The sequence below is a fragment of the Sinocyclocheilus anshuiensis genome, unplaced genomic scaffold (assembly GCF_001515605.1).
Source record: "Sinocyclocheilus anshuiensis isolate Anshui unplaced genomic scaffold, SAMN03320099.WGS_v1.1 scaffold714, whole genome shotgun sequence".
NCBI lineage: Eukaryota > Metazoa > Chordata > Actinopteri > Cypriniformes > Cyprinidae > Sinocyclocheilus > Sinocyclocheilus anshuiensis.
The window spans coordinates 190,057-210,048 of record NW_015546068.1 but is presented as its reverse complement, the minus strand read 5'-3'; the positions used below and the strand labels follow the sequence as shown (position 1 = coordinate 210,048).

The 19,992-nt window shown below is 36.1% G+C and overlaps 3 protein-coding genes across 4 annotated transcripts in view; 1 reads left to right on the top strand and 2 right to left on the bottom strand.

Annotated features, from left to right (window-relative positions):
* Nucleotides 1–934: 934 nt before the first annotated feature.
* LOC107699634 (cell division control protein 45 homolog) lies at nt 935–10,847 on the bottom strand. The gene is made up of 18 exons (XM_016500951.1): nt 10,668–10,847; nt 10,336–10,395; nt 9,547–9,639; nt 9,250–9,387; nt 9,015–9,173; nt 8,864–8,922; nt 8,715–8,763; nt 7,682–7,743; nt 7,381–7,431; nt 7,150–7,269; nt 6,693–6,824; nt 5,532–5,630; nt 5,283–5,444; nt 5,031–5,169; nt 4,026–4,109; nt 3,748–3,866; nt 3,591–3,667; nt 935–1,357 (listed from the first exon to the last, which is right to left on the bottom strand). The coding sequence occupies exons 1-18, from the start codon at nt 10,716–10,718 to the stop codon at nt 1,293–1,295; spliced, it is 1,719 nt and encodes a 572-aa protein (XP_016356437.1). The 5' UTR covers nt 10,719–10,847; the 3' UTR covers nt 935–1,292.
* A 300-nt stretch (nt 10,848–11,147) lies between these two features.
* Nucleotides 11,148–15,258, top strand: LOC107699633 (ubiquitin fusion degradation protein 1 homolog). The gene is made up of 12 exons (XM_016500950.1): nt 11,148–11,299; nt 12,497–12,629; nt 12,759–12,791; nt 12,871–12,992; nt 13,078–13,208; nt 13,318–13,390; nt 13,471–13,539; nt 14,215–14,283; nt 14,392–14,439; nt 14,578–14,666; nt 14,751–14,832; nt 14,973–15,258. Exons 1-12 carry the CDS (start codon nt 11,297–11,299, stop codon nt 15,045–15,047), a joined length of 927 nt encoding a protein of 308 aa, XP_016356436.1. The 5' UTR covers nt 11,148–11,296; the 3' UTR covers nt 15,048–15,258.
* Nucleotides 15,259–16,227: 969 nt separating this feature from the next.
* LOC107699632 (probable cytosolic iron-sulfur protein assembly protein ciao1) overlaps nt 16,228–19,992 on the bottom strand; it is a 5,777-nt gene continuing 2,012 nt past the window's right edge. Inside the window, exons 4-7 of one of the 2 annotated variants that reach the window (XM_016500948.1) lie at nt 18,744–18,832; nt 18,434–18,638; nt 18,262–18,337; nt 16,228–17,350 (exon numbers count right to left, since the gene is read on the bottom strand). In XM_016500948.1, coding sequence (XP_016356434.1) covers nt 17,113–17,350; nt 18,262–18,337; nt 18,434–18,638; nt 18,744–18,832 — 608 coding nt within the window. In that variant the 3' untranslated portion in view covers nt 16,228–17,112. The remainder of the gene's footprint in view (nt 17,351–18,261; nt 18,338–18,433; nt 18,639–18,743; nt 18,833–19,992) is intronic. The other variant, XM_016500949.1, reaches the window with a different exon arrangement.

The window sequence follows — 19,992 nt, the reverse complement described above, 5'->3', positions numbered from 1 at the left end:
AATCTGCTTAAAATGTTCTCACCGTGATGTAGAATAGATGAGTTTGTTTCTTCATGGGAACAGATTTGGAGAAATTTAGCATTACATTACTTGCTCACCAATGGATCCTCTGCAGTGAATGGGTGCCGTCAGAATGAGAGTCCAAACAGCTGATAAAAACATCACAGTAATCCACACCACTCCAGTCCATCAATTAACATCTTGTGAAGTGGAAAGCTGTGTTTGTAAATAATAAATCCAACAAGACTTTTTTTAAAACTTAAAATAGTTGCTTCTGGCTAAAATAGTTGTCTATTCATATTACATTCCATAATATTATTTTTTAATTATTGTAAGTACATGTTAACCTCAAGAAAAACACGTTTGTCATAATCTTTCATCAATTTAATAAGCTCATAATTTTTTGTTTCAGTAAACACCACTGGGCCTTTTCATTTTTAAAACATATTTTGAAGGCATGTTTCTTCAATTAATTATGGATAAAAATGTAATCCTTTTTTGTGTCCTGTTTCACTCAAAAACGTCACAATATGGAAGTAAAATGACAAACTTTCTATGTTGAGCTTAAAAAAAAAAAGCTTGAATAAAAGAAATACTCTCTCCTTTTAACTGATCATCTTACTGTGGTTACAATTTACGAATAATAATAAAAAAGACTAATAAGAAACCATCATTGAATTGCAAGTCAAATGGAATACAACATATTCAAAAGATGATAGAAATCATTTATTTAAATCCATATATAACACACATACACAAATACATACTAAACCAGTGGTTCCCAACCCTGGTCCTGGAGGCACCCCAACACTGCACGTTTTGCATGTATCCTTAATCAAACACACCCGATTCAGGTCATCAGCTCATTAGTAGAGACTCCAAGACCTGAAACTGGCATGTCAGAGAAAGGAGACATGCAAAATGAGCAGTGTTGGGGTGCCTCAAGGACCAGGGTTGGGAACCACAGTACTAAATGACACAAACAAAACACAGTTAAATCAGGCCTATACAGTCAAACAATGCCTGGCAGCACATGACCAAAACACCAGCTGATCTGAGGTTAAGCTGAAGTCTTCAGAAAGGGCTGCAGATGGTATAAGGTGAAGGTATTTGGAACCAAACTGGCTGTGACCACGGTAAACCTCATGTTTACTCAAGGGCTGTGAAATTCCACTTGTGGAGCAACAGTGTTGTGTGGATGTGAGTCTCTTTGCAGACTCAAAACACACACATATATATGTCCAGAGTTTCTGTGGGCAGTTTGATAATCATTCCTAGCATGCAGTGGGCCTTTATGACAACAGGGTGATGAGGGCATCCAGAAACTTCCCTCTGTCCTCCATCTTTAGCTCAATAACTGCAGAGAGTGAGAGAGAGATCTTCACATAACCTGTCGTGGCATGTTAATAAATGCACACGAGTGCATGTGTGAATGTGTGTGTGTGTTTTGGGGCCTAGCAGAGCTGAAAGCATCTGGCACCAAACTGACAGAAATGATGGGAAAATCGACCGAGACGCTGACAGAATGAGTGAATGTAATGGCAGCTCACGTGCATGTCAAATAACTTACGTGTTAATATTGCACAATTAATGCAAACTGTTCTGTCACAAAACAGTCATCCTCAACACATTTTTCCATGTAACATAAGCAGAATTTATTCAAGATTTGGCTTTGAAATTAAGTTTGGCACAACTATCCAATGTGAATTTTATAAATAGTTTTTAGTGCTGTCAATTGATTGAAAAAAAAAAAACTAACCAATCACACATTTTTTTCTGAAATGAATCGTGATTAATCACACCTAACATTTAAGTTTTTAAATATACCTTTATATTGCAATAATAATCACATTCAATCTTCAAATTTATGTAGAAACGACAAAGAACAGTATATTTTTTATATTTGTTTAATAGCATCTTTTTTATGACTGAAGGCGAGCATCACTGATATCTGATAGGGGAAATTGTTTTGTCCACTAATATTTAACCATTGACTACAGTCATTCAACATTACAGTATAATTGAGAGCTATCAATTTTAACATTAGACCTTAAAAAAGAACAACTTCTAATTTAAGTGAACTTAAAACAATCTTCACATAAACCCATTATAATAAATGTCATATTTAGTTACCTGTGCCCTTCAGCAAGTAGGAAATATACAGAAGTTGAATAAAGTTATCAAACACTAAATTCTAAATTAAATATAGATGAATCCTCAAAGCTACAAAAGTGACTGATTTGCTCTTTTTTCTTTTGTTCTTTGATGAACAGACATCACAGCAGCTGTTATTAGGGTATTTTGGCTGCTTTAAGAGCTGCTGCTGCTGAACATGACGCGGATCTAACACGCATCAAATTTTCTCACAACTCTTTACCTTTTCTGGCTCACTTCAGTGAGTCTGCCAGTAAGTCACTTCAGGTCTTAAAGTCTCTATAATGGGCTGACGAGTTGAATCGGGTGTGTTAGATGACAGTGCTGGGCTGCTCCAGGACAGTTTTGAAAACCAACCGCCTTTTTGGTAACTTCATTTCTTAACTGACAACATAAATACGACATTGCATGCTCGTAGTTTCATTCATGATGCAGCGCACCACTGCATTTGTGCGTGCAATTGAAGAGCACGTGTTACGAGCACAGTATAACGGCTGACAGGACAGGAAAATTGGTTTTTACTGACAAATGGCCTGAAAACATCTCATCTGACCGCAGTTCACTGCTGTTCTACTGAAGCTCCTCGTCACCTGTAGCTTTTCCGCACTCGTTTGACTAGTGCCTAACGCTGAGGTGAACTTGGAGTGCGCATCTGAAAAGTCTTCTGTTTGATGTGGTCGTAAATAAAAGCAATTCTTGTTAAAAAATAAATAATAAAAAAAAAGAGACCGAAGCAGCAGTTGTCAGTGGGGTGGCCAACCCTAGCCCCGCGTTAAATATTTTTAATGCGTTAAACTGAAAAATTGCATGGCTTAAAGTGCTAATTTTGACAGCACTAATACTTTTATATATGGCTATTCAAAACCAGAGGGTCAAATGTGTCGCTGAAAGCCACCAAAGGAATCATTATAGTTTGAGTGGAAGTTAATGAAAACACAGATATCGGTCGTGTGTTTGGATATGGTCAAAAGATTGAATGTGTGCATTAAGCATAGAAATGTAAATGCAGCCCCAGTTGTCAAGGCAACATTTCTAATTTTGTATTTAGTTTGACTTGATTTACTAAAAATAATAAAAATTAATAAATATAATACAAATTTAAATTAAAACTAATAAAAAAAACAATTAAACTAATAAAAAAAGGCAAAACAAGTAAATTACTATAACTATAATTAAAATGAAAACAAAATATTAAATAAAAAAATATTAATAAAAACTATAAAAGTTTTTCAATATCACAATATTTGTTTTGTACTCATTTTCTTAATCTCCTCAGAAATATTTACTACTCATTGCAAATTGATATCCAAACTCTTGACACACAGCAGTGGTCAGAGCAGACAGACATTACAGACACTCTGATTTGCTCTGCCCTCTAGTGGATGACATGTGCTGTGTGTGACCACAGCCCATGATGCTGTGCTGCAGTGACTTACCTGAAGTGTCGAAATGATCGTGTAGAGTTCTGGAGCTGGTGCTCTCAGCTGCCTTTTCAAAAGCCCGGCCAAAGAAACTTGAAGGAAACGAAAAATTATGGGAGTTTTAGCATTATCAAACTGGCGAACGTAACATCTCTGTCTAAAATAAACTCACTTTTTCTTGTCGGACGTTTCTGATTCTGGTGGAATTCCCAGGACGATCACAGTTCCCTTCTCCACATCCAGAGGAGCCGCCATTATCAATGGAAGAATCTTACAGCGTTTGTTCCTCGTCTAACAAAAACATACACATGAGAACTGCCATGTGCTTCACGTGCTTCGCTTTAAGATTTTTGTGGCTTAGCAGCTTAATGTGACTGCTGACAAACTCCACAGTCACATCACAACAAATGACTTCTTTCATTCAGTATTTTTTTGCCTACATGTACTTACGGAGCAGACGAATGTTTTGAGCAGATATTTGCAGAGAAGGGTCAGAGCCAGAGGTTTAGAAAACAGCTTCACATCTGGTGTTCCCTATAAATAGAAAAAAAAAAATTGGTTTCAACACAATAAAAGGAATTACTGACAACGTCATTATTTATTCACCCTCATATCATTACAAAAATGTTTTTTGTTTTGTGAAACACGAGAACTGGGCAGAGTGAAAGATTAAATAATAATAATTTCTAATCTATAAAATATGAATTATAATTTAATATAATTCATTTTGTGTGTGTGTGTAATATATATACATATATATATATATATATATATATATATATAATAATTTATTTTTAAGATCCATTATCGATGATCATAAATATTTTTTATTATTTTACTGAATTACAAAATTAAATCAATAAACGTTACTACAGTAATACGATTATACTATAAAAGAGTATTTAACAATAATAGTTTTTGCTTCATTATATAAAAAAAAAATCAATAAATATGACTACAGTAATGATACTAATGTATTATAATAACAGAGTATTGAAGAGTAAGAAAAAAAGAATCATCTTACAGAACAACAGTAAAACATATTGTTTTCATTTGCATGTTACAAGTGACCCAAACTCACAGTGCTTGCAGAGAACATGGATGCAGACTCATCATGGGTGAAAAACATGACCAAGACACACCCCCCTTAACCCTCTGAGGGCAGGTTGATGCACATTTTCTAAACACTTACATTTTAAAGCCTTTATTATTTTTTACTCTACAGTTCTGCAGTAAATTCACTTTAAAGATTCACTTTTCATTCATGAAGATGACATGAAAAAAAGTGCAAAAAAAGTGCCTCCTGGTGGAAAACGAAGACTTAAGATGGAAATGACATGAAACTACCATTATAACAAGAAGGAAGCAGAGGATCACTCATTAACTCATTAAATATATCATTAATTTGCTCCACTACAGAAATGTAAACTTGAAGCTATTTGATTTGATCCATACCTCCAGTAAATGACAATAGAGGAAAGGCCCCTGTGAGAGTATGAGGTTAGTGCAGATGCAGCTCGCCACTGTCTGCTGAATGGCCTTCAGTTTCTTCTTGGCCAGGTCAATGCCTAAATGCAGCCGCTCCAGATTACTCCTGCAGAGACACAGATGAGAAAAGAGACAGTTAGAGTAAAAACTGACATTAAGAAACCACACTGACACTTTACAATATCTATTTTAGTTAACTATAATAAACCTGCTTCATACCTGGACAGACAGTCCAGAGCTTTGATGAAGTTGTCCGTCGGCGTTTCATCCTTCTCTACGTTCTCCAGCAGGGCAGCCGCAGCGTGAACTACATCACTGGCCAGGAACCGGTTCTTAAAGCCAAAGTGTACAGCAAAGGTCTGCACACGGATGTCTTTCATACTGAGGTGGAAAAAGCAAAGTAAAAGTTTAAACACATGACAGATACTGACTACTGCAAGTGCAATCTTTCTTTTGACTCTCTCTCACCTGAATTTATTGGCTGATTCCTCGATGACTTCACGCAGGTTCTCTTTAATCGTCATATCCATGGAGTTAAACTTCTGCCGCACCTGCTTGAGTGGGAGACTGAGGGAAAAATAATTAAAACAATATTTCCAACGCTAAAATCTGATTTGATGCACCAAATTGTAAAATAGTCAGATTTGGAGAAATGTAGCGTCACTTATTCACAAGTGGATCCTCTGCAGTGAATGGGTGCCGTCAGAATGAGAGTCCAAACATCTGATAAAAACATCACAATAATCCACACCACTCCAGACCATCAGTTAACGTCTTGTGAGTATTTGTAAGAAACAAAGGCGTTTTAACGTTAAACCACTTCTTCTGGCTAAAATACGAGTCCCTAATAATAATCCATAACGCTTCCTTCAGTGAAAAAGTCCATCTCCGGTTGTCTCTCACATCAAAATCCACATATATTTGTTTAGAACTTGTTTTAGACTGTTTTTACTTGTAAACGGTGCTTGATCTGTGTGCATATTTCTCTCCCGATTCAGACAAGATGCCTTTTTAACTAGGAGAAACCAATATAATGGCTAGAAGGACTTTTATTTTTTCCGGAATGATGGATTTGTTTCTTTCAAATATACAGCTTTTTGCTTCACAAGATGTTAACTGATGGACTGGAGTGGTGTGGATTACTGTGATGTTTTTATCAGCTGTTTGGACTCTCATTCTGACGGCACCCATTCACTGCAGACTGGTGAACACATGATGTAATGCTACATTTCTCCAAATCTGTTCTGATGAAGAAACAAACTCATCTACATTTTGGACGACCTAAGGGGGGGTGAGTAAATTTTGAGCAAATTTTTATTTTTGGATGAACTATTCCCTTTATACAAACCTCAAAGTTAATGAACTTGCTCAATATATTAACTATTAATACTTTTTAAATTAAACTTTATCATATTACTACTGCTGCTATTTCATAAAAACAGTAAGTTATTGGAGACCAGGCAATATTTTACCATGATTAACCAAAGGAAAAAATATGCCATAAATGTGATAAAATTACCGTAATGCATGGCTTCTTGCTTCAGCAGAAACACTGAAATTGTTTACACCATTAAACCAAAGTATTTCTGTGAGCATTAAGAGCAGGAAGAATAAGATCATTCCACTTACCCCATGTCTGCCAGGAACTCTTGGAGTTTCTTCTGTCCGTTGATGGACCAGAGTTTAAAGCTGCAGGAGGTGTAGCAGGAGTTACAGATGCTCTCATACAGAGACCAGTGCTGATACAACACCAACCTCAAACTGACACGCGGGGTCAAGGGTCAAACACACTCATTACACACAGCTCTTCATCATGCATGTTCACAATAACATACCACTTACAATTTTTGAAATATAGCAGCATGCATTATGTATATTGTTCACCTTATGTCTATGCATGAAACACTCATTTGTGAGAGCACAGAGCACACCATTATATAAAGGTTGAGACATTTTTACACAAAATCAAATGCAAAAGTACAAGACGATACAAGACTGTTTTCAAGCAGTATGTAGTAAACAGAACACTAGCATTCTGTTTGAACACTCATTCATGACAAATCAAACATCATATGGAGAAGGATACTCGTATTCAAACGTGATCCTCATGCAGTCGATGGACAGCGAGTTCTCCTCATCCTCATTTCTATGGTTGTGTCGGGAAACGTGGCGCTGAAGGGTGGCGATGTCTGTGACATATTTCATGCTGTATGAGAAAGATGCATAGGTTACTTAAAACATCTGCTTCAGAAGTCCTGAGAAAATCAGAGATGTTTCGAAGAGGTTAATCTTGGCGAAACGGGAGTAAGATTCTTACTGTGGGATTTTATCATGAATCCACTGATCTGTCACTCCAATGACACTCCACCTGCCAATCAAAGAGTGAGTTTCAGTTCAGAGAACAAATAAACACTGTAGAAATAGTTTTCCAAAGTTGTAAACAGATTATTGGAGTACATTTTAAAAGAAAATACTATTTCAATTTTTCTAGGTAATTTTGCGTTTAATTGCGTTAACTAATTTTTTTGTGAAAATTGTTTCAAAGTGAATCCTACACCAAATTGTTTCATTTTTTTTTTCTACTGTGACTTAGAAGTAATATAAAATAAGAAGCTTACCACAGCATGTCTTTGGTGTCTTTAGACATGACCCAGGCCAGCTCAAACATCACCAGTGCTGCCTGAAAATAGAATAAATAGACTGCAAATTTTGAGGTCTATTTTTTTTTTTATAACTCAAATATTTATAAACATTCTTTTGGCAATACAAAATTATACGATAAATGTATTTTAGAGCATGTCAGTTTTAAAATAAGGTATCTGCATAGTTTATACAATGAAATTTAAGGCTTTTTAAGACGTGCACAAAATTAATTTATTTCACTTAATTAAACAGTCTGGGGCACACGTCCAACTACAAAACAAGATATATGGAAGGTTAAAGTACTCAAAACATGCTTTACTACCAGATTCCCATTTAAAAAGATCAACTATGCACTATTATAGCTACTTACAACATATTATAGTGTAAACATCAAAAGCAAACACTGTCATAACTCATCAACAGTTGATCATAAGCAATTGCTTGGCATAAATGTGTGGTATTCATTGATTGTGAACTGCTCTGAAACCCAGAGCCTGTAGAACGCTTACAATGAATTAAATCATACCCTTTTAAAGTTAGATATCACGATTAGGCCATATCACGATCCCTGTTTCTCCATCCCCAAATTTAAGACCTCTTAAAATGATAATTAAGATGTTTGCTTGTCATTTTTTATGACCTTAAATTTGATCAAACTGAATTGAAGTTAAATTTTGAACCGTTTCCAAACACTGATGCAATATTCCAGAAATATGCATAAGTCCCAAATAGCATTATTTGCTTAAAGTTTTAACAAAAACATATGCATGTAAATAAGACTGTTAATCACTATGTATTGTTATATAAGTGCATATTTCAGAGCAAAATACACAAGTACAAAAATGATATTTTATACAGTCAAAAGCCTAAAAATATTCATATATTGATCATGTTTTAGCTATATTGCCCAGTCCTTGTAACCAGTCAAAGCATCTTCAAAATAATCTGTCACAGATACATTAATACATGAACATCAGACCATATGAAAGCACGATCACAGTTACTCACTGATGTTCCATGAAACTCATACTGCTCGTAGTCAAACAGAATCTCTCTCCTGCAAACACAACCATACCTCAGAATGTAGTTAATACACAAAAATGTGTCAGCACTGGCAAGTGTAATTCGGAGTGATCGTTATGTTCATAATTAATGACCTTCGAGCTTCCCATTCCCGTCTGGCCCGTTGTCGTTCTATTCTCCTTTCCAACGCATCCTGAAGCAGTTAACACATTCATCAGAGGATCTGAATATAAAGAATCCACATACTCATAACATGCGTGACTGAATATGAATGTGAAAACGTGCCTCATCATAACGCCTTCGTTTCCCAGAAGGCTCTGCGCTTCCATCGCTTTCATTTCCAGAATCATCGCCATCTCCTTCTTCGTCCTCCTCATCATCACGGAAGATGTCATCGTAGGACGGAACGCCAAGGTCGTCATCTTGCTTTATCAGGAGCTTAATCTATTGCAGATCAAGTAAAGAAATCATGCATACTTGCAACAAGACACCTCAGAGCTCAAGTGCTGAACATTTGTACCTGTGTGTCATTATAGACATTAACCACGTCAGCAGGTCGGTGGGTATCACAGATGAAGAAAACAGAGTCTTCCTCAGGCTGAAGGGTCTCCAGGAGGTCCACATTTGCTCCACAGTTTATCAAAACAAAATACTGGTACTAGAAGAAGAAACACACAGATACAAACAACAATTACTTCTAGATTAGACTTAAAAGCTGTGCACTACTAACCAAATAACAGTCTATATTGTTGATATATAAGCTGAGTTTTAAAAACGGCAATTTGGACAGCATTTACAGCAAAGCATTAATTGGTACCTGCTCTTTATGCTCCATAAAGGCAGTCCCCAAATCCTGCCATCCTGCCACAGGAACCAGCGTATACTGGACTTGATCACAGTGAAATAAAGCCTGGATGGAATAGACATAGACAAACACTACGACTAAAATTGCTGTACACTTGAGTAGATATTGTTTGAAATAGTTCATTTCAAAACAGCAGGGGTTTTCAAACCCCAAAAAAGTGATGGGGGTCCGTGAGAAAAAAATCAGAGAAAACCAGTGTAAAAAATTTGTTTTAATAAGATTAAACTAAATAAACACACTTGTTTAAAATCAATAAAATTTGATTAAAATAAACTAATTTGATTTAAACAAATAACCAAAAACAGCTTTAAATGATTAAAATAAATAAATATTTATCAAACCGAATAAATAATTAAAATAGATTTATAAAAAAATCAAAATCTTATTAAAAATTAAATAAAAATACATCTAACAGTACAGTACTATGAGTAGAAATAGAACGCAATTAAGTAACATGATAGACACTAAATATTTCACAAATATTTATAATATTTTTCACAGTATTAATTCGGTCTTTATATATGAAAATATATAGAAGCCTTTCAATTTGAGTATGGAGTCTCTCGCTCTAAACAGACTAACCAACCATGTGTGATGTACTACACAAACTGAATATCTACACCAAATAATCATATTACCTTCTTTGCACCATTACATCATAATGTTCCCTTAGGATGTTTTTCTGCATGTCTACATTCATTGTTAATGTTCCTGTAGCACATGAATCTTTGCATGACTAACCTGCAGAACTTTACAGGCACACAAAGCATCAATATCAGGAGACACGAACAGGGCCACTCTCTAATGATATAAAAACAAGAAACAGAAAATAGACACTTTTGAGAAATATGAATATGTATTTAACTGTAAGTAAAGAGTTTGCACTATAAACTTCAACCAGCAATGCAGTAACTTGTAACATATTACAAATAGGTACTTAATAACATCTAACATTAAAAAAAATCAGCATATAATTATAGTATTAATAGCACTTTTAAAAACGAGTAGTTATTTTGTAAATATTAACAGTATTTGTGCCTTTTGAACGAACACAAGCAAAAACCAACACGCACCTGATTAACGACAACATCATAAAATTCCTTTCGAATATCGGTCACAAACATTTTAAAACATAAGCTTAGAAAGTTTAAATATATATATAAAAAAACTATAACGTCTGCGTTTGTTCGCGTTTTAAAACAAAGTCCTTATTGTTCCGTGTTTCGTCTGTGGCGCCAAATTTGCTTCTTGCATTTAGTTCCGCCTTTGCAGAATTAACCAATCGAATAACGACTTTAGAGTGACAGATGGACATGTTAGCCAATGGCGTGCGACACCAAGCGGCTCTTCTGTCCAATCAGATACCGATACACAGCCTAGCAAAATAAAATATGGTACAAAATACGGTAATCTCTATTTTTTTTAAATATATATTTTACACATTTATTTTAAAGTTATTATAATTATTTTACTTTTATTTTGATTTAACAATTTTCATATATAGGGCGTGTACCGACGCTTAAAAGAGAGGTGTGATTGGCTACAGTTTGGGATGACGCGTTGTTGTTTTGTTGCGTCACGTCCTACCACTCGCAACGCACTTCCCACTGAAAGGAGAGTTGCTGTGTTTGTGTTGAGTTGTCATAAGTCTTCTCTCCTCATCATTGCTGATATTCTGCTGTCAGGCAGATAAAGCGCTAATATGGTGTGTAATCGATTTTAAGCTACCTTTAAATTAGCTTTTTAGCATGACGCCTTTTATCGTGATTACTATTAGAACTTGCTAGCTAATGCTAAGCTAAAAGCAATAGAAAGCTGCACTGTCACTGTAGCAGAAATCATGAGATTGGATGTTTGGTTATTATTGAAATTACATTTACATTTATTCATGAACAGGAGTTTTTTTTGATACATAAACATTTCAGCATAAGGAGAGATTAACATAGAAGTGTAGCGATAAAAGTTGCAGCATTATTGCATTTGTTATTAATTGATCTTAAACTCTTAGTCTACTTATAAACATAAATGAGAGTGTGTGTATGTGACATCAGGCTAAAGGAATGCTGTCACGGAGCCAGACACTGAACAAGAAAATAGAATTAAATATGCAACAAAACCGCGGCCTGAGTGGCAGCGGGAACTGCGCCGAAGCGCTCGCCGCTATCCCGGCGCTAACCAGGAGGGTGTCTTTAGACCCAAGCATCTGGGTTTTATCTCCTCAGGGCTTTGAGCTTTACAAGGTTTGATTATGGTGTGCACACGATGCAACAACATTCAAAAGCCTCTTTCTGGAAAAAGGCAAACAGGCAAAACAGCAATGCTGGCAGCATGTCATTCGGGTTTAAGGGAACACGACTTATTAAGTTGATGAGAACATTCTGATTGTTACGAGGCTTTTTGACACTGTGCCTGCAGCGAGATTGAGACTTTTACGGCTCTGTTTTCAGTAATGTGGAAAATGTCCAATCTTCTCTGCCCTGCAGTCAATCATTGCGCTGCTTTCTGTGAGCTGTATTTTCAGCACCTTCTCGTCTATGGAGACCACCTCGCTCTTAGCGCTGAAACAACCTCTCACACTTTTACAGAAAGGGGTCAAGGGTTCAATGGTTAGCATGGTCGCTGAGCCCTGCGATCTCCACTTATGCATCCCGCATTCCTCCCAATGCCATACTTCTCTCCTCACCGCTGGCTGCCTCATTGAATTTCTCTCATTATCTGTCTGCATGTGAATCTCCTCACTTACCAGAGAACAGAAATGGTGATGATTATATATATATATATATATATATATATATATATATACATATAACATTATATACATAACATTATATAGCTCACACTCACAAACAATGTGTTCTTCAAAGTTTGTGTTTTGACTGTTTCTGTCCTCTTCCTCCATCAGTTCTCCTTCAACATGTTTGAGCCCCATGTGGGCCGGGTTTTCCAGAACCGTTTCTCCACCCAGTACCGCTGTTATTCTGTGTCCATGCTGGCAGGGCCCAACGACCGTTCAGATGTGGAAAAAGGAGGAAAGAGTATGTCATGGTCTAGAATACTGTAAAGATGTTTCAACACTGCAAGCAAAGCTACATAAAAGAGAATTTATTTTGTAGATTTGGGTTGCATTTCACTGAACTAATGCAGATATCATGTTGTACTTTCAGTAATTATGCCCCCGTCTGCTTTGGACCAGCTAAGTATGTTACATGCATTTAATTAAATATGAAAATCTGTATTTCCTATCATGTCTGGTGATATATGTGGTTTGTTTTTCAGGCAGACTTAACATCACATACCCCATGCTGTTCAAACTCACCAACAAGAATTCAGACAGAATGACACACTGTGGTGTTCTGGAGTTTGTGGCAGATGAAGGCATCTGTTACCTCCCTCACTGGGTATAACACATACAGCAGATAGACTCTTACTGGATCTTGCAGGCACTTTGCTTTTGACACATTATTGGATTCATTTTGTCCTCAGATGATGCAGAACTTGTTGTTGGAGGAGGGTGGTTTGGTCCAGGTGGAGAGTGTGAATCTCATGGTGGCCACATACTCCAAATTCCAGCCGCAGAGTCCAGACTTCCTGGATATCACAAATCCTAAAGCTGTGTATGCTAAAATACCATGCACCTTTTACACAAAATATATATTTTTTAACATTATAACAACTAATATCTAGATCTGAATGTGCTGGTTTATTCATATTTTCTTTTTTTAGATTGGAGAACGCTTTGAGGAATTTCGCCTGTTTGACCACAGGAGACGTGATCGCTATCAATTATAATGAAAAGGTGATTATATCGGTTACTCCGTATAATGATTTATGTGGTAAAAACCCTGATGCACTAAACCAGAAATTTCTGTCTTCCAGATTTATGAGTTACGTGTCATGGAAACCAAACCGGACAAGGCGGTGTCCATCATTGAGTGTGACATGAATGTAGGGATGCTTTTTTTTTTTTTTACACAGTTCACATAATATATGAGCACACAATAATACCTGACATGTCATATACCTGATATACACTACTGATCAAAAAGTTTGGGTCAGTAGGACTTGAAAGAAAGAAATTAATACTTTTATTCAGCAAGGATGCATTCAATTAATCAAAATTGATACGTTAGGACATTTATAATGTTAAAAAAGGTTTCTATTTCAAATAAATGCTGTTCCTTTGAACTTTCCATTCATTAAAGAAAATGGATCACAGTTTCCACAAAAATATGAAGCAGCTCAACTGTTTTCAACATCGATAATAATAATAAATGTTTCTTGAGCAGCAAATCAGCATATTAGAATGATTTCTGAAGATCATGTGACACTGAAGACTGGAGTAATGATGCTGAAAATTCAGCTTTGATCACAGCAATAAATAACATTTTAAAATATATTCAAACAGAAAACATTTCAGATTGTAATATTTCAGTTACTGAATTTACTGTATTTTTGATCAAATGAATGCAGCCTTGGTGAGCAGAAGACTTAAAAAACAAAATATATATTAAAAATCTTACTGACCCAAGCTTTTGAATGGTGCTGTACATTTGATCAAATCTGTTTTACATTTACTGGATACCTCAGTGTATCTCTAATTACACAATTTTTGTATTTCAGGTGGACTTTGATGCTCCTCTTGGTTACAAAGAACCAGAGAGACACATGCAGCGTCCTGAAGAACCAACAGTATGTTCTGACAAACAGAAATCCTTTACATCACACTACAGCACAATATTATGATTATAATTCACATATATGCTGTTCTTAATGCTCATGTTTACCATTCTGCGGTAGGAAGAGGAAACTGATCCCAGTAACTATGAGATGGACATCGGTTTCAGAGTAAGTCAAACAACGATTATCATTACTCCAGTCTCATGCACCTTCATATCTGTTTTGAAATAAAATGTTACCTTGACAAATAGACTTGTTCACTTCGATTGATATCTTGGTGTCTTTCCTTCCTGTTTTTCTCCACAGGCCTTTACCGGTTCTGGGAATCGTCTAGATGGGAAGAAGAAAGGCATTGAGCCCAGTCCAGCACCCCTCGATCCCAGTGACATCAAGCGGTACCCACCCACCACCTCTCATTCTCACGGTCTAAGCTAAACTTTCATTTTAATTGCTATTTTTTTTTCATATATATTTTATAGAGGAATTCCTAACTATGATTTCAAAATCGGGAGGATCACCTTCATCCGTAACTCCAGACAACAGCCCCGCAAAATTGAAACGGTAAGTGCAATTATGGAGCAAATAAGGGTTTAAACAAAACATTTCTATATTCACAAATTTAATAAATTGTCACTGCTATACAAGCAGTAAGTAGAGGTTTTGCAAATCTTCTTATTTTAATCATATTTTCTTGTCTCCAGGATGATACAGCCAGTAACTTCATTGCTTTCTCTGGGGAAGGACAGTCCCTACGCAAAAAAGACAGAAAACCCTGATTACACACACACACACACCATCGACCTGGACACAGAAAGTCAACTACTGTTTGATTATTTGTGCTCTTTTTGAACTACCATATACTCAACATGGACAGTTATTTGACGACACACATCTGGATTTTCATTAGGACCTGACTGATGTTTCTCTGCACATGACAAATGATGTTTTACAAATGGTTTGGCATACTGAATCCCCTTTTTCATGTATTAGGAAACGCAAACCGGTGTCCAAACTTGTTCAGTAACATTTATATGCATAATACTTGGAATTATTTAAATAAAGATCACCCTGCAGTTCATAAGACTTATTCTTTATTTACTTTAGGATGAGTTTTTATCATATACCTTCTGCTTCATACTTACATCCATGTATTATTGTAAGAGTTTTATGAAACGTGACATCAGTTCATATGACTTAACGGAATAGTTCACCCAAAAATGAAAATTTGCTTAGAAATGTAGCATTCCATCACTTGCTCTCCAATGGATCCTCTGCAGTGAATGGGTGCCATCAGAATGGGAGTCCAAACAGCTGATAAAAACATCTCAATAATCCACACCACTCCAGTCCATCAGTTAATGCCTGTGAAGAGAAGCATTTTAAATTGAAAAGACATTGACGGACTGAGGTCATATGGATTAGTAGTGGATTATTGTGTTTTTATCAGCTGTTTAGACTCTCATTCTGACGGCACCCATTCACTGCAGAGGATCCACTGGTGAGCAAGTGATGCTACATTTCTCCAAATCTGATCTGATGAAGAAACAAACTCATCTACATCTTGGATGGCATCTTGGAGTCGATTCACCATGATGTACCAGGTCAAATACAATTTGACATTTTTTCAGTGATGGCAGAAAATAATTTCAACACAGTTTAAGTGAAAGTATAAGTATAAAGTAAAAAGACATTTTTTTACATGTCAGCTCATGATAAATTTGCTAAAATCGAACCTTGTCCATGTAAAGTATCCAATATTTCGTCAGTAACTCTCAGAAAAGTAGAAATTACACTGCGAAAAGGACAAATTAAAACAACTTTACAACTCATACAGATTTTTGTACAGAAAAGCACTTAAAAAAAGAAAAGAAATGGCATATCTACTTTTGAACCTTCTCAAATTCCCCATAAGCATCCATTATGATTGTATCATGTCAGCTCATGATAAATTTGCTAAAATCGAACCTTGTCCATGTAAAGTATCCAATATTTCGTCAGTAACTCTCAGAAAAGTAGAAATTACACTGCGAAAAGGACAAATTAAAACAACTTTACAACTCATACAGATTTTTGTACAGAAAAGCACTTTAAAAAAAAAAAGAAATGGCATATCTACTTTTGAACCTTCTCAAATTCCCCATAAACATCCATTATGATTGTATCATGGTACGTTTTAACTTGTATACATCTTAGTCAGGTTAGACACCGTATTTCATTTAACTGTTGAAAATGAGGCTGTGAAAGACAGACTTACAGTCTTTACAATGGTGCGCACTACATGAAGCTTTTGTTTACTGAACTTTTTTTTTTTCCAGAATCAGCATGTTGTTAAACAACATTCAATCCACTGAAAACACTGTACTTCAATCCCTCACAGCCTCACTTTCATTCGCAACAAAAAAATTAACATTTACCCTGACTAAGGTCTATTAAAAGTGGTAATTAAAAGTCACTTTAACACAAATATTAAAGATGAATTCCTTAAACAGACTTTGAAAGCATTTAATATCAATCTAAATTGATGGTTCTGGGACATGATAAAAAGACAAATTAGTTTTATCTTCAGCATCAAAAAGCTTTATTTAATTAAAGCACTGAAGGTATTTTAAGCCACAGATAAAGCTAAAATAATCCATACGGTCAAAAGAAATCTGATTAAGTTACAAATGACCCATCAAAAACACTAACAGAGAATGAGGCGAGTTAAAGAGTGTATTGTCTTTCGATCCATTTCACCGGTGCTGCCAACACACACGGTCAGAATAAGAATAGCTATTGTTCCCCAGTATGAGCCATGAAACTCCTTCAGTGCTTTTGTTTGATCAAGTGTCATTCACCAGCTCAGGAATCAGAGTTGTACTTCCAGATGGCAAACTCTCCGTTGTCACTGCAGGTGGCCAGCAGTCCCGCCTCCTTCGGGTTCCAGGACACGCAGTTGACGTCCTGACCGTGGGCTTTGGGCAAATGGGCTGACATGAAGAAGACGGGCTGCTCTGGGTCAACAGTGGGGTCTTCTTCTTTGAATACTCGGACCCCATCATCGCCACACGCTGTGGCCAAGGCACCGGTCAGACGACACCTAACGTGAGAGAACGTCAAACTTAAGAAAAATGACATGCGTCGCTTCTGAACTCTGAGCCAACGACAGGGTTTCTGCAGGTTGTATGAAGGTAAATTGTTTAAAAAAATTAAATAAAAAAGACTTTTTAAGACCAATTAAAGACAATTTAAGGAATAAATCAGGGATTATTCTTAAGAAAGGAAATACAATATATTCTTCAAAAGTAATATCTAAGGAGCACACAAAGAGTTGTATTCATAGCAAGTCTTTAAACTTTAAAAATACAACTTTCAGCATTTTACAAAAAATATCTTCAGACTTGAATGCCTCTGCTCCCAACAACTACAATGCAGAAACTATGCCCGAACGTCATAGAAATTATGCCTAAACAATGTGAAAACAATCCCTCATGCAACTTATTAATTTCACACTTTTTGCTCCCATTTAAGGACCTCATTTGGAAAAAAATGTGACTTTATGAGTATTGTACTTGATACATCAGGCTTTTAAGGCTCATATAGGAGAATATGGAACTCAAACTTGAGGAAAATCCTTCACTCAATTTTATTCAAAAATGTGCAATTTGGTGCAGATGCTGATATTTATATGACCAAAACGTAGATGAAATTCTCACAGCTTGTAAATGAATGAGATCCTTGTAATAGTAAAACAGACTACTTACATAAAATTATATTAATAGCAGCTGTTACTCTATATCTCCTATTAATATGTTTAAATGCTTAGATGATCAAAGCTCTGTAGTTTCAAAACATATAATGCAATGCAATACAATGATGACTGAGAGAAATGAAGATGTGTAACAAGTTTTGATCATGTTGATAATATAGAGGTCTTAGAAATTCACATATCAAATATAATACAGTAGGCTTTATAGGGTTAAGACTTAAAGTTAACACAGTGCATCTTACCATGCAACATCATATATTGTTCTCCCATGGAATCCAGACAAGGTACATACACACTTCCAAGACTCGTCTGATGAATCTGAGACAAAATCACCATCACAGACAAGCCAAGAACTACACACTTAAATAGCAATATAGAGAAAAACTCTAGATAAGAAACGTATTGAAATCCTACCACTCTCACCATCTCCAAGCGTCGACTTCTTCCAGATCTTCACGGTACGATCATCGCTACAAGACGCCAATCTCTGTCCCTCAGGGTCAAAGGCCAGACTCCAAACAGTGGATTCGTGACCCTCTAACGTGGCTCTACATTCCCAGTCATCATCCACTTCTTTATAAATGCACACTTTGTTGTCATAACCGGCGGATGCGAGAAGCTGCAAAAGAAAATCAGCTTCACCTTTAGAAAAACAGCTGTCCTTGTATGTGTGTGAAAACATTAAGAATGAGAGTGCTGGATAAAACGTTTGTGAATATTATACCTCCTGTGTTGGGTGCCACACGACATGTTTCACGTCCTGCGTGTGTGAATTCACAACACTTACACACTCATATTCATCCTCCTCATCCACTAGAAGGAAAATAAAGGGTTTAACACAAATAATAGTAATCTTAATAATTACTATAAGTCAAGACACTACAGGAAAAACTATTGTTTTTTCATGCACTGGTCAATTTGGAGATTTTTGAGCTATTTTGCTTCCATAACTTTCAGATTAGCGCAGGGGTCTTCAACATTTTTCAGGGCAAGGACCCCTTAGAGACATGGAGCAGGGACCCCCTGATACAAAATGTGTCTTTGCCTCGCGTTCACATCAGAGTACATGAGAGTTTTGTCGTCTTTTCGCACAAAATGTATTCTTGTAGCTTCATAGAATTAAGGTTGAACCTCTGATGTCACACTGACTATTTTAACGATGTCCTTACTACCTTTCTGGGCCATAAAACATTTCATTTGCATTGCGGTCTATGCAGGGTCAGAAAGCTCTTGGATTTTATCAAACATATCTTAATTTGTGTTCTGAAGATGAACGAAGGTCTTACGGGTTTGGAACGACATGAGGATGAGTAATTAATGACAGAATTTTCATTTTTGGGTGAACTATCCCTTTAAACACCTCTGATTGCACAATGCATTCAAGAGATCTGTCTGTGATTGGCTACATCTCTCACCTACAAAAACACGCAGTAAATAGGAACATTTCACGTTCTCGGAGCTCAAACTCAAAATGCAATGGAGCGTTTGCTAAATCGGGTTCGCCAATAATATTATATCATTGCAGTATCAACTGAGGGTCCTTTTGCTTTCGTTTCAGGGTGCTTATATTTAAAATTGACTTTGTGATGTTTTTTTACCCTTGTTTAACATTTTTTTTTTTTATTATTACTTCATCAGACATTAATTGGCAGACTCCCTGCAGTACCACTGCGGACCCCTGGTTGAAGACCCTTGGACTAGTGAAAAGAAAACATCTTAAATACACATTAAAATGTTTATTTGATCACATTTGATCTTTTTTGTCTGTAGATTTCAATTACAATACAAGGCTGTTTTCTCAAAATAAGATTTTTTCTCATGCACTGAGCCAGAAATCTCCACTTCAGTAGAACTTACATGGACAGAACATTACAGTTTTATTCCCATCTATATTCTGAAGGTTTGTTTATATATCATTTGCCTGATTTATACAACATTTTATTCCTAAAACGTGGTGATATGTATGTATACGT